Raw genomic sequence first — 20,282 nt, forward strand, 5'->3', positions numbered from 1 at the left:
CCCCAGCTGACAGCCTCAGGAGTGGCTAGAGCTGGGGGAGGGGGCCTAGGGAGAGGGACATTTTCGTAGCCTCCTCAGAAGCTGCTGGAGTGCCCCCACCTGCTGGCCAGGGCCAGTGTCGGCAGCTCATTTCTCTCTGATCAAACAGGCAAATATCTGTTGGTTCAGTGGGGTGGGAGGCTCTAACTTACTGCATTTTGTGTAAAGCACCATGAGTTAGAGAGTTGCCCTTAAACAGCTGGAGACACCCTTAGGATCACAAATGCAAACTTTTAATGAGACTTGTGCTCCTAAATCTCTCTGGTACTTCTAGAAGCTATTACTCATATTTGGTAACAAAATTATCATGGACAGTTCCTTATCATGGTAGGGTTTCACTACACACATGAAAATGCAGTCTCTACCTCCACAGACCTTAGAATTTAAAACCTTGAGTCTACAATGTGATACAGGTAGACGGACCTCTTGTTCCCACACAGAGTTTCCCCAATTTCACTGATGTGGGGCAATATACAACCGGTAAGTGCTGTAAACAGGATGGGAAAGAGGAATAAGGGAAAGAATTAGATCACAATTTTTACAACTAGCTGTGTGTACAGTTTGATGGCTCTGAACTTGTAAGAAACAGAATATATTAAAATCTACTGGGAGAAACATGGAGTCATGAAATAAGAACAGAATTTGAACATGCAATATTTCTAGATATTACTATAATCTGTGAAACTAAACCAGTGATGTTACAGGCCACCCTCTGCCAACCTATATAAATATACAAGAGCAGGCAAGAAAAGATTGTGAGCACCTTCCATTTGTACAAGAGGAAGCTACATAGGATATCCCAATCCTGAAAAGACTTATGCATATGCTTAGCTTTGCATCCAGGAATAAGTCTAACTAAATTGAACTATTCCCAAGGTAGAGAATGCAACACAGGCATGTGTCTTTACAAGATTAAGGTTCTAGACTAGGAGTGGGCAAAACAGCAGATGTGGCAGGAAGCTGGACTCCATTTCCCAGCAGCCCTTGTCCACATAGCTGGGGCCCATCTCCATGGAGACCACAGGTGCCAGTGTGCTGTGATAGCGCAATGCTGTGGTTGCCAGCCATGGAGACCAGCCCCAGCTTTTCTGGCAGGGTGCTGGGCAGGGCAAGACGGGGCTGCTCCAGAGCTGCTGGGATCTTGTGGTGGGGCAGCTTGGTTTGGGGCCAGGGCAGAGCCAGGATCCGCTTCAGAGCAACCCCTGCCCTATCACAGTGCAGCTGTGGCTGGGGTCTCCATGGAGACCAGCCCAGCCATCTGGGCACGGGCTGCTGGGAAATGGAATCCACTGCCAGCTGGATCCAACCCATGGGCCAGACTTGGCCCACTCCTGTTGTAGCCTTTCACTCCAAGTCAGGGCTGGAGAAAGGGTGTCTGTGTCTATCTGTGCGCATGCTGGAGTAATCAAGTGTCACCTAGACTTCAGAAAGGATGGATCCTTGGCTCCCCTCCCTGGTCCAGACTGATGCTTGATTGTGGAAGCCAGTCCAGGCTTCTCACCCACCCACCACTGCCTCACAGCATACTCCAATGCAGTGTCCTGAGGATTCAGATAACATCATCTCTGGGGACTAACTGCTGGCCTCAGCTGCTGTTTCCAGTAATACATATCACAGACCAAACAATTCCACATGACTAACTAGCAAAGGGTAAACAATCAATGACTCATCTGACCTTTAATCCACAAAGGTTTTCTCCAAGCCTGTTTAAGTGTAAATACATTTGTACTGGCTCATATCTAACAAGCTGCTGAGTATGTACAAAACAGCCTTTGCCATAGGTCTGCTGCACTTTTAGTCTTAAAATAAAATGTTTCTTTCCATCTGATTTGTACCTTCGAAACTTGTCAGGGTAGTTTTTTGGGACCTATTTGAAAGTTCATTCCTTGCTGTGAATGACTATATTTAGTGTCAATATGCCAGATATTTGAGATAAGAGCTTTGCCTCAAAGATCTGCATGGTTAGAATGGCACTCAGTCCTTACTTTGGGACTTGCTAAAGTTTCTGCCTTTGATTCTCAAATAACACAGGATACCTGTATAATCACCAAAGACGTATTCCTCTAGTATAAAAAGATATTTTGAGAAACCAGAACAATTTTGCTGGTGCAGATCTAGGGTACCATTTGGGGCTGCACCGATAAAAACCATCTGGACCAAGCTGATTAACAAGCCATATTGGCAGATATTGATCTGATTGCTGATATGCTGGGGGGAAGGCCCCTGAAGTGAGGGAGGGAGTGGGGCTGGGTGGCAGGCAGCTCATCTGTGAGGTGTGGGTGGGCTGGGGATGGGGTCTGTTGGACTCTTCCTGGCCAGGGGGCTGGGCCAGGGCTGCACTCGGGGCAGGTGGTGGCACTGGGAGTGAGGCTACGGGGTGGGCTATAACCAACCTCAAAATTCACTGTAGCCCCCCAGATCCCACCTCCAGCGCTGCCTTAACTCAGCCCCCTTGCTGGGAAGAGGGCACCACCCCCAGCCACAGCCCACAGTGGCAGCCCACCTCACTCTGCATGTGGATCCGGGGGGCACATGCCCCCCTACGACTCCCCTGGGGGTATGTGCAGCAGCAAGAGCTGCTGCCCCCTCCCCCGCCTCCTGCACTCCCCAGATGAGCTACTCATGGCTCTGTCCCCTGCCCAGTCCCAGCACCATTACTAGCAACATTACTAGCCAAATCAGCCAAAAAAAGCTGACTGCCAATAATGTAAATTTTCCTTTTACTGGTGCCGATATGATATGGACCGATGCATCACTGCACCTCTAGTACCCTACCCTTAACATTGGAATCTGGCCATTTATTTCTAAAACAAATGTTAAGTAAAAGAGATTTTTCAAAGATAAATAAGGGAGCTGGTTAGCTGAGATCTCAAAGCACTGTAAGGGAGTTAGGCACCTTGGGCTGCAGGAACCAAGCTTCTTTATAACAACTTTGAAAATTCAACCTAACATTTTATAGATGCAAAAACACTTGCATGAAGTGGATTCAGAAACAAATACACAGGCTTTCCTAAAGTCAAAAACTTACAAATCATTAAATTTCTCCAATGTGACATCTGGTGTGAACACATCCAATATTCCAATAACCTAAAAATGAAAATAAACAGATAAAATATAAATTAATATTTCATCAATATAAGAAAATCCCCAAGTAGCATAATATATGAAAAAAATCTAGCTCAGAGCATTAGTGACAAACAAGACATTAGTGACAAATAAAGATGAAAAACCGCATGCCTGGAGCAAAGCCTTTCCTAAAATATCAGGAGTATCTGTCAGCCACTGTATGTCAGATTACACTTTTATAAAGATTGCTTGATATTAAATAAAAAAACCCCAAGTTTTAAGTTGTTTGTTGCAAAGACAACCCCTTTTATCCTGAAGGATCCTAAAGTGTTTTGAAAAACAATTTGAAACCATACTGCTTTTCCTCAGGATTAGTTCATCAGTATTATTCATCTATCTCTACCAAAAAGGAAGAAAACTGTATCTTAATGCACAATACTAAACACTTTAGAAAAGGAGGAAAAGAGTATTTTTTCCATTTCATGTGAGTATAATTTCCCTTCACTCTGAATACAGTTCCCAAGTGGGAACCTGGCCAGATCCTAGGATTAACAATTCTTTATTACTTTTAGAAGGGCCAGTTGATCATAAATGACTACAAGTCTTCCAGAATGTCGTCAAGTATTTCACTGAGCATGACTTTATCTTGGGTTCTCCTTAACAATATATAGTGCATCAACATAACTATTCTACCATCTGGAAAAACTCATAAAATAAACATCTTTTCCCAGAATTTTTACTATTAAGTTATTCAATGGAACTAAACCAGCTGGCAAGATCTATTAACTTCATTGCCAACACTTCTCTCCAACTAATTAAACAACCAGTAATTTAAATATGTAGGTCCAGATCAAAAAGATTTATTGTACAAAAAGATTTCTTTATACAAAAAGATTTATTGTATTTACCTGAATCCAGGATGAATCTGAATTTAAAATGACCCCCCCCACTCCCCCCAAATAAATAGATTCTATGCATGGAAAATTAATAGTTTTGTTATAATTTTCCATGTATAGAATCTAATTATTGGACAATCATCTTAAATCCACCCTCCGCACTGCTGCGGCAAGGAAAACAGTGTTGGGAGCAGAGGGAGGCAGTGGGAAGGCAGGCAGTAGAGAGCAGAAAGTAGGGAATAAGTCAACTTGGAGCTGGAGCCACAAGAGCCACCAGCCCCTCACCCCCACTGCCTCATACTCAAATCCAGTCCCCTTCTGTGTTAAATGGGGGGAAAAAACTCATTCTGGATTTGAGTAAATACAGTAGATGCGCAAAATATGAGGTAAGCAGAAGACATTTTAAGACACACTCAATGCATTTTGAGACACTACATATTGAGTCTCAATACATACTAAGACTACTACCTGCAGAACTAATTGTAGCTAACACTTTCTTTTCAAGCATGACCAGAGGATGTGGTGGTGGCATCTTTTTATGTAGCAGTCTAGTAGCAAGTGGTTCTTAATTCTTACACTCAAGATGCCCCTTGGAAAATGCTCTCTCTTAGATTTCACTCATTTTTTGCAACAAAACATTCAGAAAACTCATAACAGGTTAGAATGTTTTAACACCATGGATTCCTATTTCAAATCTCTAGGTTTATCTCGTGAATAATGTTTGTACACTCCACAGCACCCTGGTCAAGAATCACTGCTCTGTGCACTCTGGACAGGGGTCCTGGTGCCTAACAGAGGGTTCTGGATTCCATGCTGAAGGACAGGTGCCTAAAAGTTAAGTGTGATGTCTACCTTGTACACTGCTAAGTCCTTTATTGAGTCATTTATGATGATCCTGGAGGTCCTGCTTCAGCACTTTCTACATATTCTGAGACAGCAAGGAGGGAACCATCCATTAAATGCCCCACCCCCCACCTCCAAGATCAACAGAAGGAATTATTTATGGAAATATTTTTTCCAACGATCAAAATATTGATTGCATCTTAATCCTCAGAGAATTAAGAAGCAAAGCCACCCATGCCAGAAACGAATTCAGGTAGTATGACATTCAATACTGTGATGCGGGGTAGCTACTCAATTCTGCTAACTGCTTATGAACTGCCTGCATTACACTAGGTGAAAAGGAATGAAAATTAACCACTGGCTAGGACATTTGAGATTACAGTGCATGCAGGTGGCAATCACCACAGCAATCACTTATAATACTTATAATGCCCACATTTAGGCTGTGACTACCTGAACTCATGCAGTCCAGGCCACTGCATGCACTACAGTTCTGATGATTCACTCAGGCCTTACAGCTCCATCTGTGAATGCAGGCAGGCACTTGTGGAAATAACTAAAAGCCTTTGTTCCTAAAAGTATTGCTGCAATAGATCTTCCAAAGCCCAAGGTTATTCTAGTACAGGGCTATCCAACTTCTAAGTCCATGAGGGCCACATGCCCCAGGGGCCACTCACTGTGCTAGCTGCACCAGGCAAACCACAGGTCACCAGGCTGCACACTGTGTGAATTCTTCCTTCAACACACACAGTACCACAGGCCCATGTGACTACCTCCTCCCCACCACTGATGCACTGCATGGGTCTGATTTCTACCCACCCCTACAGGATCCCAATTCTCCCCCCTGAGCATATTGCCCCAGAATCACCCTCACTCCCAGTGCTGCCCTACCAGAGGTGGAGGCAGGAAGCAGAGACTGGAGACTGGTTGCTCTTGCAGCCAGAGCAATGGGTGGAATGGTGACTGGGTGAGAGTCCCAGGGCTCCAATTTATCCCCTCATGAGCCACATGGACTGCCAGTTGGAAAGTCCTATTCTACCAATAAACAGCACTTCAAATTATGTTGCATGCAGATGCCTCAACATAGCTGTCAAAACCTGTTTTGCTTCATGCACAAGATAAATCATTGCAAGAAAAACCATGACACCCAATTATACCCAAAACAAATATTCCTCTGCCACATGAAAGCTCGACATACCACTCCCATAATAAAACACTATTTATTTTATATTAGTGTACCTGAAAAAAAAAATCTATCATTGTGATGGTATAGACACAAGCAATGCTGAAACCATGCAAAAATAGTGAAGAGCAATTTTTAATCATTTGATCCAACTTAAAAAAAAAAAATCACCACCAAAAAATAGCCTCACCTCTTACAAAGTCAACCATGATGTCAGTTCTGTTTCCATCCTATTTTTGAGAGTTGCCTGCAGATGTGAAGTACCAACTGGGCAGAAACTGACACAAAAACTCTTGTTTTAGTGGGTATCACCAGCACTCCTACTGACTTTCATAAGGCCAGCGTGTCATCTGGCATTTCTAAAATTGCAGTATAAGATTATATCATAGTGTTGGGTATGAGCACATGCCCTGTTGTGCGATTTGGTTTCATAAGCTTCTAGTTAAAAAAGGTAGTAAACCACTAAGAGATGCTGTTCTCCAGCCACTAAAGCAATTTTGAAATCCCAAACAGTATCAGGCCCTCACCTTCAATTTTCAATGGATCTATGGAATATATCTATGGATTAGTTTGTTTGGGGTTTTTGTTTTTTTTTTTTGGGGGCGGGGGGGAGAAGGAGAAGGTGGAGCAGAGAAAAAAAATCGTATGGTCCCAGAGAGATTTATAACCTGTACCACGGCAATCATTTTGAATACAGCCTAAGGATATCAGATGATTAATTTTACACAGTCCAATTCAGCATACAATAACACTTTATATCAGAAACTTCCACTGCAAGAGAACTGATCAGAGCTACTAGTTTATCAAACTCTGTGGCATTACTGTGGAATTAAGGAACAATATCAGGCCTACTTTGAGAAATACTAAATTTCTTTCATGCTGTTTTTGGGGACAACTCGTTATAAGGATATTAATAACAGGCAAACATGGAGGGAAGGATAAGAAAGAAGGAAATAGTTAAAGCTTTAAATATAGAAAATTCTCTCCCCTCCTGATGTCCCCAAGAAACTACCAACACAAAAACTTTTGTCCACTTCATTTACAAGAAGAATTCTTAAGAAGTTAGCCGAAACATGGTAAAAAACCCAAACAAACAAAAAACAACATACTGAGGAATGAGGCTTAAGATTCTGGAAAGTTCTAAAAGGTATTTTCTTTGCAGCTATGATTTTTCCTTTAGAAGCTAAAATATATCATTTCCTGTGGCTTGTAATATGATCTTTTTGAACTACTATAAAAAAAATTTTTTATTTTATATTCCCTAAACATTAGTCTGAGTCAACCAGAACATTCATATAGTAATAAAGGTGAAGCTGCATGTCCAAAGCCATGCCTTATATTCTGACATTGCAGTAAAAAATATTTGTTTCAGACAGACACAGCAGAGTTTTATGAAAAGCCACTACAGAATTTTTTTACTACTGATTCTGAAGCACTCATGGGCCTTGCTTATGATTAAAACTATGTGTTGACTTTTTTAAAGATGCACTTGCCTGTATTTAGATCTTTAAAAATTCATGCATCATTATAATATCTGATTTCTCATCTATCCTAATGATTTTAGTGTGTCATCCATCCCAACAGAAGGAAGGTTTAGGTTGTAGTACTATCCATATGCTAATGATCTCACACACTCTCTCTCTGTTTCACTGGATGAAATTTGTGCAATCAGCTTGTTTTTTCAGCATCTAGTCAAGTCAGGCCTTGGATGACAGCTAACTGGCTGAAACTTAGGCCAGCTAAAACAGAAGGAAAATATTCAGGCTCACTAAAACAAAGGAAATGACAAGTGCTGTATTGAAAATTTTCCACTTTTTTTTAACTGATGTTCATGGTTCAGAGGGTCCTATTAGATCCACAGCTCCCCAGGGAGCAGCAGAAGCTCCAATAATGCTTTTTCTCTCTTCTCCCACACAGTTCTTGGCAGGCCATTTGAATGAGACTTCTCATCAATCTGTTGTCTCCAGTCTGAATCACTGTGTTGTGCTCTACTCACATCAACACCTTACATCAGCAATTCTAGCTGATGGCTGCCCAGCTACCTCTTAGTACTCCTTTTCAGGGAGACAATTATATCAAAAACTGTACAGACTCCCAGTTGACCTCCACCTGCAATCCAAAGTGTTGTCTCTCTTGATCTGCCACTGTTTCTATGGTCTTATATTGCTTCAAAAGTGCCTCTCATCTTGTGTTGTAACCTGGAATATAACATCGGCCAGGAGACAAGATGACAATCCTAAGACTTTTCAGCAGTGGACACAGAGCTCCTCAGAAAAGGGAACAAACTCTTTCCTCAGGCTTACACTACCTGAAATTATATATATTCAGGACATACTGGAAAGCTTGTTTACTTAGTCATCTTCTAGGTAGATGACTGGATTGAGTGGAAGAGATCTGTTCTGACACGATAGAGTATTTTAGTTTGACACTGCATTAGAGTTTATTATAAAACACAGTTTAAATTGTTCCTGGCCTTAGACAGTGAATCTGGTGTCAAAAGACTCTTAAAGTTTAAAACAAAAATCCTTATCAGGCAAGTATTTTTCAGAATGCAGGATACAACTTATTTTATATTATCTATGCTAACACTGAAGATCTGTAGCTTGCTTTGGAGTGTGTGAAATGATCTGGTATTTAAAAAGGCATTTAAATTCTTCCCAAAAAAGAAAGCAATTCATATAATATAAAACACATTGTTCTTTGGACAAGGAAATACACAAGAGAATGACTAGTAAAAATAAATTTGAATATGAGTATAGTATACAGTACCTTTAATAAATTTAACATCTGAATCTCTAAATATAAGGTTACTAGGAAGAGAAAACATCTGTAGAAAATTAACTTAGGCAAAATGATGCAATATTTAAAGGGCACTTGTCAAGGGTTTTAAGATCATAATGTATTTTGAGTCTAAATTTGGTGTGATTAGATCAAAGGAATCTTCTAGATTTTATGAAGACCTAGAATTTTTAAAAAACTCACTCCATTTGAAGGACTATGTAAAATTAGTTTAATAACAGCAATTGTTATTGTATATTTTATCTCTGCCCCGCTCACGTGTCATGATGCCCTCCCCTCCCCTCGTGAATGCATGTTGCAGTCATGAACAAATACCCCTAGGAGTAATGAGGGCACTATGATGGATTACAACACTATACCCACTTTTATTCTACAGCAATGCCAGTTCCACCCAAACCACAGAACAAAACAACAAATTATTGGTCAAGTTTGGCCCTGAACTTTTAAGTAGCTGCACCTGTATTTATTTATGCAAGTACCTTAGAAAGAATATTCACGTCTAGAGATAAGCAAATGCAATAATGATTGAAGTTGCAGGGCCAGAGTTAGTAAATAAAAATATGTTTGATCTCCTGTGCATTACAATTGGGTTGTTGTTGCTATTATTTTTGGCTTTAGTTTAGAATCAAAACATACAGCTCTTCAAGGTCAATTTTAGACAGGTTCAAAGGAAACACGTGCACGCGCACACACACACACACCTTATAAACTTTCCCACTGGAAACTAATATAGTTTTCTACATGAACTGGTGGTTTGACCTCAGCAATATGCTATATCAGCTTAGTTTTCAGTCTTTTTAAGTTAATAGATAAGCTAGAAAAACTAGCTAGATGTCAACACAACTACTAGCTTAAATGATTCTTTCGGACATTCAGAAACAGACAGAAAAAGGAGGCAGAAAATGCCCTATAGCAAGACAATGAAAAGAAGAGGAATAGCTAGAGGAACTACTACTTCCTAACAGGTAGGCAGAAGTGCCATAGGGGGGACACTGGGTCCACACTGGTACATATCCAGTGCCTAGGAATCCTGCCAAGGGGTGTGCTAGTCTTATCCTGAGTGGGCACAGTGGCTAATTCCACCTCCCCACGCTCTACTATTCAGGCTTCATTCCAGAAGAGAGAAATTTAATTCACTTGTGAGAAACGTTTCCTTAATATCGGGCCTGAACCCTTCTTTCCTCTGATCCTTGTTTTCCCTTCTGTGACTATAAATTACTCTTTTCCATCATATATAATTATTCTTCAGCATTTATGGATTGAGATTACATCCTCTAGAGCCTGCTCTCTTTTACTCTTTAATTATCGAGTAAATACATGGAAGAGGTCCATAATATTGCGCTGAAGGGCAGATTCGGCACAGAACAACAGAGAAATATGCCAGCCAACTGAGGAACAGATTTGTCTTCGAAACAGCAAAGTCACCCTACAATGACATACAGTTAGATGTTTGGTAACTGCAAGAATTGATGATATTCCAAACATTCAGTTTGAGAGCTTTGGGAATGATTCAAGCACAAAGGCCTTACATGCAGTGTGACTCAGTGCATTTCAGAACACATACAATGCCAATTACCAGCAATTGAACACTAGGGGAGTGGGAAAAGAAAAGAATCAGAAATTGATAAAGAATATTTAAGAATAAAAGGCCTGAAGGACAGTGATGGGATTGTAAAGCTTTGTGTGTAGTCTGCTTCCTCTACATGTGTAGCTAAGGTATTTTAGAGGTTATTTTCAAACTAAAACCAGATATTGATGATGCTGCCTTCTAAGTATTAATGCCATGCATGTAAATTACAAGGTTTCAATACTGCAAATGACTAGCTTCTCTTGCCAGCCCTTGGTTTAAAAAATCTGTTCCTCAAGTCACAAGCATGATCCAATATCCACAATTTTAATAGTTTCATAGTTTCATGGTTGGAAGGGACCTGAGCAGATCATCAAGTCCGACCCCCTGCCATTGGCAGGAAAGAATGCTGGGGTCAAACGACCCCGACAAGGCGTCTATCTAGCCTAATTTTGAAGACGACATTAAGAAATGTTACTCCCAACACACTGTCCCCCTTTTCACTTCTAAACTGACCGAATGTATGGCTATGATTCTGAGCCTCTTTCAGCTCCAATGTCCTTGTAGTTTGCCTGTCCCCTTGTGTTCCTTATAAACTGCTTTTAGTCAAGTCTCCAATAATCTCTTCCTAGCTAAAATCCAATGTCTGTAATTTATGACTTGCCTTGATTTTTGTGCCCGTTGATCATATTTGCCTAGAAATTAAAATCCTGCTTCTGATTTCTCTGATCATGCTTTCAACACCTTTACTGATGGTTCCTCCTCTTCCACAAAATTGTATCTTCTCAATTATATACCTCCCCAAATGGAATTTATTCATTCACACATAGTACTGGGCAGGAAATACTTTTCCAGTCCAACAAAAGGTTTTGTTATTTCAACAGCTTTCCCATTCCATACTGGAATGAGAGAAAGATACGAACAGATAATAGTACAGTGGAAAGCAAGAGAGGGAGTATAGGCAACAGCACTGTGGAAACGGCTCTCCCTGGGAATGTGAAAGCCTTAGATTCAAGTCCCAGCTGCTGGAGACCCCGCTTGTCTCCCATGTCCCAGATGAATACTCCAGCTACAGCGCTAAAGAGTCAGTCTCTCCATCTGTCCTGTAAGAGCTCTTTCATTTTGTAAATATTATTCATTATGCCAGAGGCTCAGATTCTAGTGGCCAGGGTATCAGCTTGGAACATGCCAAAGCCAAGGTCCTGCTCTAATGAACTTTTAACTAACTAAACATTCACTGAAGCAAGGACATGATGCTTCATTTGACATATCCCAGGTTGGTGGCCTGAGCACTGGGCTGCAGTATATCTTTCTGGCAAAATGAACAAAATTTATGCAGTCAGTCAGTCTTTCCCTCCCTCCCACCCCCCGACACAGACAGCAAATAATATTTACAGACAGAGGAAAAGCTCCAATGCGGGAAGCTACAGTATCCACCAAAAACAGAACAGACAATAACCGATGGTTGGGACCTCTTATGTGAGATGTAGAAGACCATGGTTCAAGTTTCTGGTCTTTCTTCCTCTCTCTGTTTTCTTGTTTAAAAAAACTAAACAAAAACCATTACAGCCTTGAGAAACCCATTCCAAGCAGTGTCTGGTGTATTACCACAGTTTCAGTTAGACTGGTCAGAATTTTCAGACAAAACAAGTATGTTGGTGTAAAATTGCTAAGTAGCTCTATGTAACAGCATATCTACCTTAGTCAACTAATTCTGCTGTGGAAGCAGCAGACCACACAGCATATGCTGTAGCGCAAGATACAGCCTTGAGGGAATTTACTAGCGACTGAACTCACATTTTCATGCTTCATGTGTTTCAGAAGGCGCAGTTCCCGGTAGGCTCGCTTGGCAAAGAGTTCAGACTGAAACGGGCGATACAGTTTCTTGATAGCCACTTTGGTACCATTTCTTCCATCAATAGCAGAGCTTAAAGGGAACACAAAGAGTTTGTGAGCGAGGTCCTAAGTAATATTGAAAGACTCATCAGCTACGGTAAACTGAACAGCGGATTAGAAGTCAGAGAGTCCTGGTATGGACGTTCTGCTTGGCCCTGCCACTACTCTTCTGCTGGACGAAGGAAAAGCCACATATCCTCTTTGCTGTAACGTAGCACACTGTAAAATGGAGATCGTGAGCTGCGTCCCCCCCCCCGAGAATCTCATCAGCAGGATGTTGAGAGTCTATGTGCACTAACTGTAAAGGATCACCAGGTGAACAGAAGCCAATATCAGAAGTTGTGAAAGGAAACAGCTGGGAAAGAGAAACAGCGACACATCTGAATTCCACTAGGCTGCATCTGAGTAAGTGAGACTTTCTGGTAGAGAAAGAGAGGGACAAATGAATAATTATCTCCTAAAAAAAAGCTCATCCATCCTAGCCAGGTAAGCTGTGGCATAAAGAAGCTGTGCAGAACTGCAGGGTTGGAAGGGCCTTCCTGATATCGTGGCTATCTAGCCACAGGGCCACCGGCCAGGCGTCACTATCACAAAGACACGCCCTGAAAAGTTGCAAGAGAAAAAGGGCTCTGCACAAAACTCAGCCCCAGAGCAGGGCGGAGGAGCAGAGCTGGGGGGAGCCAGCGAGGAAGGGGCTGAGCGGCCGCTTCTCGGGAGCAGGCAGGCGCCGGCTGCCTCAGGAAACAGCTCTTGGACGGGCTCTAGAGCTGCAGGTCCCGGTTTCCCCCTCGGGAAACGCTCGCTCTCGTGTGCACTCGGGTTTTGCCCCGCGGGACGACTCTTACAAAGTGCCGCCCGCGGGGACTCCGCGGGGTGCGTGCGGGAGTGGCGCCTGCGCCCCGCGGGCGGCGGGGAGGAAACAAAGCGAGTGAAGCCGCTCACCACACGGCGCCGTAGGCTCCGGCCCCCACGGGCTGCAGGTCCCGGTAGCGCTCCCGCACCTCCCACAGCGTCTTGGTGAGCTCCTGGCGGTAGAAGCCCCTCTTGGGGGAGCTCATGGTGCGCGGCCCCCGCCCGCCAACAAAGAGCCCCGCGGCCGGGCTGCTGCGAGGGGCTGGGCTTGGACACGTCCCTCCGCGAGCGGGGGCTGGATGTGGCTCCGGCGCCTCTTTCCCCTCCTCCTTCCTGCCCCTGCTCGCCATTCACTCCGCGGGGAGGAGGCGGGGGAGAGGGAGGCGCTCGCCGAGGCCCTGGCTGCAGCGGGAAGCTCCGCTCGCGCCACACCTCGCTCCCCGCCCCGAGCGACCCTCCGCCGCCCCGCCCAAAGGTCTCGGGGCGGGAGCGCCTCGTGCCCTACGGGGTCACCTCCTGGCGGCCCCCGGGCGAGTGCTAGCGCTTGGCTTTGGGCTGCACGAGAAGAGCAGAGCAGGTGCCGGCTGCGTGAGAGCACCGTGCCTGAGCCGCCCGCTATCCCCCTCTGCTCTTACCAGGACCCAGCGTGTGCTGGGGCGCGAAAGCAGGCTGGCACCCAGCCGGGGGCAGGCAGGGAGACTGCTACTTCTCCGAGCAGGACGCAGGGTTCAGCCAGGCCTACTGTTCGGGGGTGGGGGGCATCTACATGTTCATTACTTAATGCGCATTAAATCTAGTACCTTTGGGCACTTACCTACACAAGTCTGCTGGAAATCCAGCGTGTGGGAGCAGGGATTAATCAAGTCTGCTGGAGCACATAAATTGACATGTCTAGCACTACTAGGGTTGCCAACTCTAACTAAAGCTATTCCAGGAGATTTTTTTCCCCCAACATGAGGTAATGTCATTAATTGTACTGTCCAACCTGTTGACAGTATCAATCTCCCAGATTGCTTTCAGTAGTCACCCGGAGATTGATACCAATTCTGGTAGACTCCAGGCCAATCTGGGAGGAGCGGCAACCCTAGGCACTATGCCAGATCCAGGTGCATTATTATTTTTTAGTGATGCATTAATGCACATTAAAGCGCATGTGTAGATGCACCATAGTGCCCACATGCAGTTTGCCCCAGGATAAATAAACAGTGCTTGGAGGAAAGTACTGAAAATAAGATAGTCTTGCAGTAAAGTCCAGCGTGTTTGTTAGTTCCAGGTTTTTTTCTGAATTAGTTCTGTGACAGGAAAAGAAAACCCACTTGAAAGCAAATGTATATGGGGAATGGGGGGGACCCAGGGGCAGTTTGGACTTTTCGCCTACCTGCCAGGTTTGGTATGGGGCTGAAGATACTTGAAGAATAGGAGAGACGTTGTTATTATTACCATTACATTCCAAAAGTAAATAAAGGTTCTTCTCAAACTCATTCAAGATATGAAACAAAAATTGAAAACTTTCCGTGCTCCAAGAAGCCTGTAGTCTCAAAAGACAATACAGATAAACATAGTTTATACTGAGAAAACTATTTCAAGTTGTAAATTACAGTAAGCACATTTCCCCTCTTTTCTGTCACATTCAGGCATTTACCTGCACCTCTCATGGTCCTTTTCTAGTTCCATTCAAACTCTTTGCTCATTTCCCTGTCACTACCCCCATTTTCCTGCTGCTTCATACCAATTCCACAAATGATGTACATGGCTGCCCACATAATTTTTCCTGTCTCTGATTAGCATCTTTCCCCATTCTGTATCAGCAGAATGGAAGCTGAACACAGATTATTTTTCAGGCAGAGGAGAACGGGTATGGGAGAGGAATAGCTCATGGGATGCTGCTACAATTGAGAGAGGCAATTTTCTGCATCTAGAAGTGACAAATACTTCTAGCTACCTTCTCCTGATAAGTTCTAGTGGTATCTTCCTCCTGATATCTGCTGGCTATTTTTTTCATTTGTTTTCTTCTTCCTCTTTTGCTTCCATCTATTTTGCCCTTACCTCTTTTTTTCTTGTTCCTCCTTGCCTTTCCTCTCTCCATTTCCTTCTTTTGTTCTTAGAAGCTCTTGTAAACTCCTGCTTATTATTACATACTATTCATACTATAATTGCACCACACAATACAAAAGTTATTTGCTGTTTATCTACCCTAGAGCAAACTGCAGGTGCATCTACACATGCGCTTTAGTGCCTATTAGCCTATTTTAATGTCCATTAATGCATTACTAAAAAAGTGCTATTTACTTAATGCACTTTAAAATAGGCTGAAGTGCATATGCTGTTACCTTTGCTATTCAACCTTATCCTAGTATCGGATAATTTATTATATTTAAAAGATCAATTCCTCTACACTTGACTTACACAGTCACTGAAGGCAAGGAGGCCAATGCACTGCAGGTTCAAAAGAAAAACATGCAAGCTTAGAACAATTTCAGTGCAGATATATGGAGCTTAACAAAATCGATAGTATTTCTTCAGTAAGTATGTCTGGCACATGATGTGTACAGCAAACACCTACTTTAAAACAATTTTGGTGTGACTATAACTACCATTCTTTTTCTTTGGTCTCTAGTGAAGCCTTTCTTTTGTCTGATTTCACTCCTAAACAATGTTGCTGAGGTTAGATAATTCAGGCTTACTGTCACTGGATTCAATCTGTAGCTTAGCTAGAAGGGGGTAATCAACTTCTGCTTGTGGCCAAGTTTCATTGTCTCTGTTGCCTTTTTGGTAGTTCCTGTGGAATTTGTCCCTTTTATGTGTAAATAGTAAATTTGGAAAAGCTGCCCCACCCTCTCCTTGTCATGATGTAGACATCAGAGCTAGGAGAAAAAACAGGCTTTTTAAGTTGCTTGGGGAGAAGCCTTGCAGATTCACTAGCGGCCACAGTTGTGACATCTTTCCACAACACATGCATTTTCCACGGTGGTTCTGTACTGAGAGCTGTCCTGCTTACCTTGAAGTTTTAGTAAGCATGGAAACTACAGACCTTTTTACACTTGACAGGTACTGTAATGCAATGAGTGTGATGAGTATTAGATTAACAATATTAACCTAATTAAAAGTCAGGACCCCAATAGGATTTCTGTATTCAAATTAGAATATTATAGATGATGGAAATACTTTTATCCATGTTATACAGTGTCCTTCATCCAAATGATGCCCTGGGTGTAGTGAAGTCTGTTGTCGTATGGGGAGGGCTCAGTAATCAATTTTCAGCCAATATATTATTTATTCAAAGGGTACATACCATGCAATATATGTTTTTGTTTTCCAGTGTAAATGGACTTCACCACTGTACATTCTAATACTCAATTGTCCTTTCCCTGGGAAACAGAGGCCATTAGCAACTTTTTTACAGGGAAGAAAATGGTTGACTTGGATACTGTAGGACTAAGACACTGAATCAAACATAAGACAACATTGACATTTGTCAGAAACTTAGAGTATTTAGAATAACTACAGACTCTGACTAAAACCTTCCAAAATATCTAAGACTACTTTTTGCCTTGTGTCCTTAATGTTAATTATTACTACATGTGGACTAGATGGACAGGGATCCATTATGTGCACCTCTTCTAGGTTCTACTGTCAAACTGTAGCATTTCTAGTCAACAATATCCAGCCACTGGTGAATGTAATTGTATCAGTGTGGATGCCTGGCAATTTTTGGTTGAAAGGAAATCACCACAGAAACGAATATTATTGCTATTCCCTCCTCTCAACACAAACCTGATTGCCTGGGGTTCATAACTGAATGTAATCAAATGCTGCTTGGGTTGACAGGTTATTATTTTATAGTCACAGAAATGCCTGGGAATTTAGGAATCAGGGCATTACTGTGCTAGATGCATGAAGCAAAAATGCACTCTATAATCATAAATGTACTCTATAGTCATAAATTTATGATTTTGGTTGTATAATAAGACAAGACAACACAAACATGTATGAGGAAGGTGAAGAATGATGTAACCAATATTAAATGATAAGGTTTGTCTGGTATTTAACACATGTAGTTTGAAAGGCTCTAAAGATGGTCCTAAACACCAAGGCCTGTTAAATAAAGTTTGGCATTTCCATCTCTAGAAGCTAATATAGCACCAGGCAAACATCACCACCTTTTCAAAGCCCTTGCCCATAAAGGGCAGGTTTGCAGGAAAGCAATTGGCAAGGCCGTTGTTTTAAAAAAACGCAGAGATAGACTGAGACATGGATATGGGATAAGTATAGTCGCCCTTGTAATCTCTTCCATGGTTAATAATCCACTAGGCCTATAAGGCTATTTTAGCTGATGGGAAGACTCATCCTGGGCCTTAAAGAATAGTTGATTAGACTTCTTTTCACTGTTGTTCCCCAGGGTTCTGCAGACTGTGGATAACCATGAATCAGGCCCCACCAACACAGCTGCCCAGGCAAAGTGCAAAGTGGTGCTATCCCAATCAGCATTACTCCCAGACTCCTGGGACAATCCTGTCTAGTTTGCATTCTGACCCATGGATTTTGAAGAGGAGTGAGAAAAGTGCATAGTGGGACACTTGCAGATGGTCTTGAACCCTCCGCCATATAATTGGTTCTATACGTAGCATTAAAAAGCTGATTCAGGCTCACTACAAAGTCTCATCTTTGCTGTTTAAATAATAGACCACATATTTTTCAGAAAGTCAGAACAAATTAAAATTAATTTGATATTTATTGTCAATGCTGTTCCATGCTTTAAGTGATCACACTGTTAATGCTGTATTTACAGCAGGGGAACCCAAAGTGTTGATCATAGAGAACCATTTATGGGTGCTGCATAATAAAAGGTGTAGACAGCTTGAAAGGCTTTAAACACAGTCCCAAACATCAAAACCTGGTAAGTAAAGTTTGCCATTTCTATCTCTAGAAGCTAGACCAACCCCCTGGTCTAACTCATGGCATTTTACAGAAAGTGCCATGAGTAAGAGCAGAGGCAGGCAAAATATGATCTGGCCTACCAGACCATTCTATCTGGCCCATGGAGCCCCTAAAAAATGTAGTAAATTAATATTTATTTGATCTTGGCTGTCTGTCAAAGATGACAGGAGCCAGGGGCAGTAGGACACGGGGGAACTGGCAGGACCGAACAGCCCGGCCCCGCTTCACCCTCTTCCTTCCTGCACCCACACTGCTCCAGCACCACGTAGCCCCTGGCTGTATTGCTGGACTGGGGAGCGCTGGTACCTGAGGCCAGGAATGGGATGGTGTGTGTGTCTGTAGGCAGGAACAGAGAGAGAGTGTGTGTAGGCAGGGACAGAGGGTGTGTGTGTGTGTGTTCATAGGATGATTCCCACACACACACCCCATCATAAACAAGTACCCACACCTCCCCTTGCACTGCCATATACACAGACCCCACACCTGCACCCTCCTCCCACACACAGCCCCCCACAAATGCCATACCCACACACACCCCACATATCCACACACACACACCACATGCTCCCTCACCCCACACCCATCCACCCCCAAAGACACATCTATGCCCTCTCCTATACCCCACATACCCACACACCCACAGTCCCCCAGAAACCTATACCCACCTTCCACAACATACAAGAGTAAGACTTCATTTTAATCTATTGTGCAATCACTTTTATCTACACTACGTGAACACATGCAAATCAGGAGAAAAATATTTTTTGAAATCATATTAATGAATGTTGTAGATCTTTTATTTTGTTTTAGTATTTTTCTGGTTCTGAGATGGCAAAACCCCTTGCTGAAAGGAGTACTTCCAGGGCTAAGGCAAGGGACTTCTGGTGGCAAAGGTCAGGGGTTAGGGGGAGGACTTCTGATCATAAGATAGCAACCAGGGGGCGGGGCACCTGTCAAGCAGCCGGGATACCCATGCGGTCCTCAACAGCTTGCCCAAGCTTGGTAAGTGACCTTCCACCTGAAATAACAGCCTACCCCTGAGTTAGACTGATCCTCCCGACCCAACAGATGTTAGCTGTTGGGTCAGGAGAGTGGGGAATCAAACTCCAATTTGGAACCAATCCAGGGAGGAAGGCTGCATGTCCCCTCTACCCTCCCAGCCTGCAGTGCTGTCTCAGGATGGGAAAGTGAGAAGGCGGGGGATGGAGGTCTGTTCTAGGATTTTCCTAGCCTGCACTGGAGTGGGATGGGGAGGAAGAGGTGGATTAGAGCCTCCCATCTCATGCGGGCTCTAATCCACCCTCCCAACCCTCCAGCACCAGCTGGACAGCCCCCAGAATGGACTCCCTTGCCCCCTCCCATTCTGACAACAGTGCCAGGAGGAGAACTGGGTTTCTTCAGCCCAGCTCTGCTCCTGGCATGTGCAAACTTTGGAGCACCTTCAACTGAACATTCTTGTAATGAGGGTTCATATTGTCACAGGATCAGACCCTTTTAAAGTGCTCTGTAGCCATGCATTTGTATAAGGTCACTGTGAGGGGGCTAAGGCCCCGCGGGACCCGGCCCGAGGGAGAAAGCCCGGAGGGGCGTCCAACTTCCGGGATCAGACCCGGAAGTCTGGCCGGAGGGTTAAAGTTTTCCGGAACACAAGCCGGGCCGGAGTGAGACCGGCCCGGGACGATAAAAGCAGCACCCTTACCCTGGTTAGAGGAGGAGGGAAGCTTCGGTCGGAGGCGGACCGGGGACGAGAGGAGCCGGACGAGACGCGGCGAACGCTAGCGGCAGCGGGACCGGCGGCAGCCGAACCGGAAGCGGGCGAGCCAGGAGCGGCGTGGGAGAAACCGGCGGCAGGATCCCCGGCAGGGACGATACCGGTAACGGCGGTAGCGGGATCGGGGACAGAGGCACCGGTGGCAACCCCGCCGAGAGCAGCAGAGCCCGTAAGCGCTAAGCCGGCGAGAGCGGAGGGGACTGCGGCGGTACCAGGAGCAGCGCGGACTCCCGAGACGGCACAGGTACCAAAGGGATTAGAGGTGGTCCCACCGGGCGAACCCGGGAAGGGAGCCTCAACCGGAGGAGACTTCCTCCGAAGACTGGTGGCTGGCTGGCCACGAAAGAAGACCCGTGGACAGGGAGGCGGACTTGGTAACCCTCCCCCCCCGGGTCTAGAGACACCGGCCGTTTAGGGCTGGACAGAGGCCTT

At 44.0% G+C, this 20,282-nt stretch overlaps 1 protein-coding gene across 2 annotated transcripts in view; it reads right to left on the reverse strand.

Moving 5' to 3' along the window:
* MAPK12 (mitogen-activated protein kinase 12) overlaps positions 1-13,520 on the reverse strand; it is a 53,393-nt gene extending 39,873 nt beyond the window's left edge. Inside the window, exons 1-3 of one of the 2 annotated variants that reach the window (XM_090042141.1) lie at positions 13,232-13,520; positions 12,191-12,320; positions 3,068-3,126 (exon numbers count right to left, since the gene is read on the reverse strand). In XM_090042141.1, the coding sequence (XP_089898267.1) occupies positions 3,068-3,126; positions 12,191-12,320; positions 13,232-13,491 (449 nt within the window). In that variant the 5' untranslated portion in view covers positions 13,492-13,520. The remainder of the gene's footprint in view (positions 1-3,067; positions 3,127-12,190; positions 12,321-13,231) is intronic. The other variant, XM_090042140.1, reaches the window with a different exon arrangement.
* Positions 13,521-20,282: the final 6,762 nt, after the last annotated feature.

Source organism: Crocodylus siamensis, chromosome 4 (assembly GCF_052110815.1).
Source record: "Crocodylus siamensis isolate JL-2025a chromosome 4, ASM5211081v1, whole genome shotgun sequence".
Classification (NCBI taxonomy): domain Eukaryota; kingdom Metazoa; phylum Chordata; order Crocodylia; family Crocodylidae; genus Crocodylus; species Crocodylus siamensis.